This window comes from Uranotaenia lowii, chromosome 2, assembly GCF_029784155.1.
Source record: "Uranotaenia lowii strain MFRU-FL chromosome 2, ASM2978415v1, whole genome shotgun sequence".
Classification (NCBI taxonomy): domain Eukaryota; kingdom Metazoa; phylum Arthropoda; class Insecta; order Diptera; family Culicidae; genus Uranotaenia; species Uranotaenia lowii.
This window is the reverse complement of record NC_073692.1, coordinates 106,862,768-106,866,221: the sequence shown is the minus strand read 5'-3', so window position 1 is coordinate 106,866,221 and position 3,454 is coordinate 106,862,768. Positions and strand designations below refer to the sequence as shown.

The 3,454-nt window shown below is 39.4% G+C and overlaps 1 protein-coding gene across 1 annotated transcript; it reads right to left on the bottom strand.

The window, feature by feature from the left end:
• Positions 1-11: 11 nt before the first annotated feature.
• On the bottom strand, positions 12-2,171 carry LOC129745708 (heat shock protein 70 B2-like). The gene is made up of 2 exons (XM_055739012.1): positions 1,728-2,171; positions 12-1,667 (listed from the first exon to the last, which is right to left on the bottom strand). Exons 1-2 carry the CDS (start codon positions 2,103-2,105, stop codon positions 210-212), a joined length of 1,836 nt encoding a protein of 611 aa, XP_055594987.1. The 5' UTR covers positions 2,106-2,171; the 3' UTR covers positions 12-209.
• Positions 2,172-3,454: the final 1,283 nt, after the last annotated feature.

Genomic DNA, 3,454 nt, shown 5'->3' with positions numbered 1-3,454 from the left:
AAATTTCTCTCTTTCAGTTGTAAAATGTAATCAGGAATATAATTTGAAAAGTCGAACCTTTTCTTCTACAATCTTACCATACAGAAGACTACAATACTTTGTGTAAGATCCTTTAAAATACCGATAGAAAGCTAATCAATATAATTTTATTGCAGCATATACTGTTGAAAAATAGAGAGGTGGATCTGAAGAAACATAAACCGCCAAACTTATCGTTCTGAAGAATCCTCGAGCTGCTTCAGAATTGGTTTACATATTCCTGCCACCGCCTTGTATTGACTTTCATATTCATCCTTCTCGGCCGAAGGATTTGACTCCAACCATTGCAAGGTTTCCTCGCAAACTTTTAGCGCTTTCGCCTTTTGCCCATCCTGCTCGATCCCATCTTCCCCAATATTGGCTCTGACCTGGAAACAGAAAGCTTCCAATTTGTTACGAGAAAAACTCCGTAAACGCTGCCGGTCATCGATTTCCCGGAAAAATGCGGCCTCTTCCAGCATACGCGCGATATCATCCTCCGACAGTTGACGACGGTCTTTGGTGATGCGAATGCTGCAAGCTTTCCCAGAGCTCAACTCTTCGGCCGTTACGTGAAGGATTCCGTCTAAATCAAGCTCAAAAGTTACTTCAATCTTCGGTACACCTTTCGGAGCCAGTGGAATGCCCATCAATTCGAAACTTCCCAACCGGGTGTTGTCCCTGGCCATGGCTCGCTCACCTTCAAAAACTTGCACCGTAACTCCTGGCTGATTGTCGGTGTAGGTTGTGAATCTTCGTTTTCCTCGACATGGTAGTCTGGTGTTGCGGTCGATGACATTTGTCATGATTCCACCTGCTGTTTGTATGCCGAGTGATAACGGCGTCACATCTACCAAAAGGAGTTGTTGTATCTTCGAATCCCTATATTCACTTAAAATTGCGGCCTGTACAGCAGCTCCATAGGCTACAGCCTCGTTAGGGTGTATTGAATTGTAGAGTTGTTTTCTTCCGAAAAATTCTCTCACTATGGACTGAATTTTGGGAATACGGGATGAACCTCCAACCATAACAATGTCTTGGATGGTTTCTCGAGTCATCTTTGCATCTATAAGAGCTTTTTCCATAGGTTCAGTAGTCATTTGAAATAAATCCGAGCACAATTCTTCAAACCGTTCCCTGGATATTTTCGTTACAAAATCGACACCGTCCACTAGAGAGGGTATATCTATGATGGCCTCGATCGTCGTAGACAGGGTATGTTTCGCCAATTCAGCTGCAGCTCGTAGCCTCCTAACGGCTTTGGGGTTTGATCTGATATCTATATCATGATTTTTATAAAACTCTTTGACCAAATGCTTAACCAATCGCATGTCAAAGTCGACTCCTCCCAAGTGTGGATTTCCTGCTGTTGCTAGTGTCTCAAATACAGAACCTTCTTCAATGGTCAAAATAGAAACGTCGAAAGTTCCGCCTCCCAAATCAAATATCAGCACGTTTCTTTCTGCTTGAAAATTTTTGTCCAACCCATAGGCCAGAGCAGCGGCAGTTGGTTCGTTGAGTATCCTCATTACATGAAGGCCAGCGATCGCTCCTGCATCTTTCGTAGCTTTCCGTTGGGCATCGTTAAAATGTGCTGGAACTGTGATTACTGCATCCTTTATTTGTTCATCCAGGTAAAGTTCAGCCATCTGAAATCAACTTTTCCTATTGAAAACACTAAAGAGTCCCTAGCACAAAAACGAACCAACCTGTCGCAATTTCCCCAAAATCAAAGCACTGATCTCTTCCGGCGTAAACAACTTCCGCTTCGCCCGAAAATCAACAGCTATGAGTAAATTGCCTTGCTGATTTACCACCTCGAACGGCCACTGGTTCAAGTCGTTTCTTATTTTCGGATCATCACACCGTCTGCCCATCATCCGTTTGGCATCGTAGATCGTGTTTTTCGGATTGTGCGCCGCCTGGTCCCGGGCTGAATCGCCCAGCAATATCTCCGACCCGCAGAAAGCAACGAAACTTGGCGTAACCCGTTTCCCATAATCGTTGGGAATTACTTCCACGTTGCCATTTCGAAATACGGCTACGCAGGAACACGTGGTACCCAGGTCTATTCCAATGGCGATCATCACGGGAGTTCGGTTTAATTTGACGAACTTAAATTTTGATCGCCCCTTGTTTATTCCAAATGTGAGTAAAGTTGAGATGAAAAAAATTTATATTTTTGACAACTGGTGATCCCACGCTTCACCAGACTACTTTATGTAATTTATTTATTTTTTTTTTTTCAAATCACCCACCCAGGATCCAAGAAATTGAGATGGATCATGTAGGTCAATGAGGAACTGATTGCATGTAGGTATAATTTGATGTATTGTATTTACCTAACCTAGGACATTACATTTCTAGGCAAGATTAGAATTTAAAAAAAAAATGAGTCAGCCGCAGCCAACAATATTTGTTTTTATTGGATGAATCTTGCATCAAAGTCTTGTAAAACATAGAATTTCAATAAGTAGTTCATTTTTTTTATAATTCTTTTATTTGGAATGGCTTATACCTATTAGATTTGTGAGTGCTTTGTTGCTACATCAGAGCTCGGCTACGAATTCTACTCATTCACCGAAACCTGGCTCGATCCTTCAGTGCCGTCTAGCCTAGGGTTACCATACGTACTCTTTTAAGAGTACATTTACTCTTTTTCGATCGAGAAATGAGCGTACTCTTCTTTGTGTGAAATTTTACGAAATGTACTCTTTTTTGTGGAAGGAGTTAGATAAAACTTTTTCATACATATTAACTTATTTCTTCCGGTACATTAATATTGTATCCTTATAAATACAAGAGATCCGACTTTTTATGCATTCGTTGCACAACACTTCAATTTTGCTTCTTTTCTTGAATGTTTCAAAGGATGGATACCAGTGGAAGGAATCACGAGTACCGTCGAACGGGGCATCATGCAAAAGCGGGGTTCGATGCAACATTTATATAACACCACATCGAATCAATTTTTAATTTAACGTATTGTAATAAAGTTATCTTTTAATGATAACAAAATGATGGTGACATAATTTCGCACATCTTAGGCTAGTTTTTTTTAAGTTTTTTATTTTTATATAAAATTTGAAAAATTGAGCAATAAATGTACAAAGTTTAACATTTTTTGATGCCGAAAAAAACTTTACCCAGTATGACGGATCGGCTTGATAAAATAACCTACAAACTTTAAATTGGTTTCCTCATGTTATACCAACATTGTTGGTATGAAAATATTTTTCGAAAAATCACCCAATTTTTTTAAATAAATATTTTTAAAATTCAGTTAGGTGTCTGGGGTTGAATGCAACAAAATGCAAATCAAAGAAATACTTTGTAAATCTCGTTTCCATGTGTTGGAATATGAACGTTTTGCATCACGCGTTTGTGAACATTGAAATTTCATTCATTCAAACATTTATTTTTATGATTTCAGGTT

Excerpts from the sequence above, each read along its gene's own strand:
- LOC129745708 (XM_055739012.1), bottom strand. The coding sequence starts at position 2,105 with ATGATCGCCATTGGAATAGACCTGGGTACCACGTGTTCCTGCGTAGCC. Across the intron at positions 1,668-1,727 it reads TTTTGGGGAAATTGCGACAG|ATGGCTGAACTTTACCTGGA; the intron begins GTTGGTTCGTTT and ends AGTTGATTTCAG.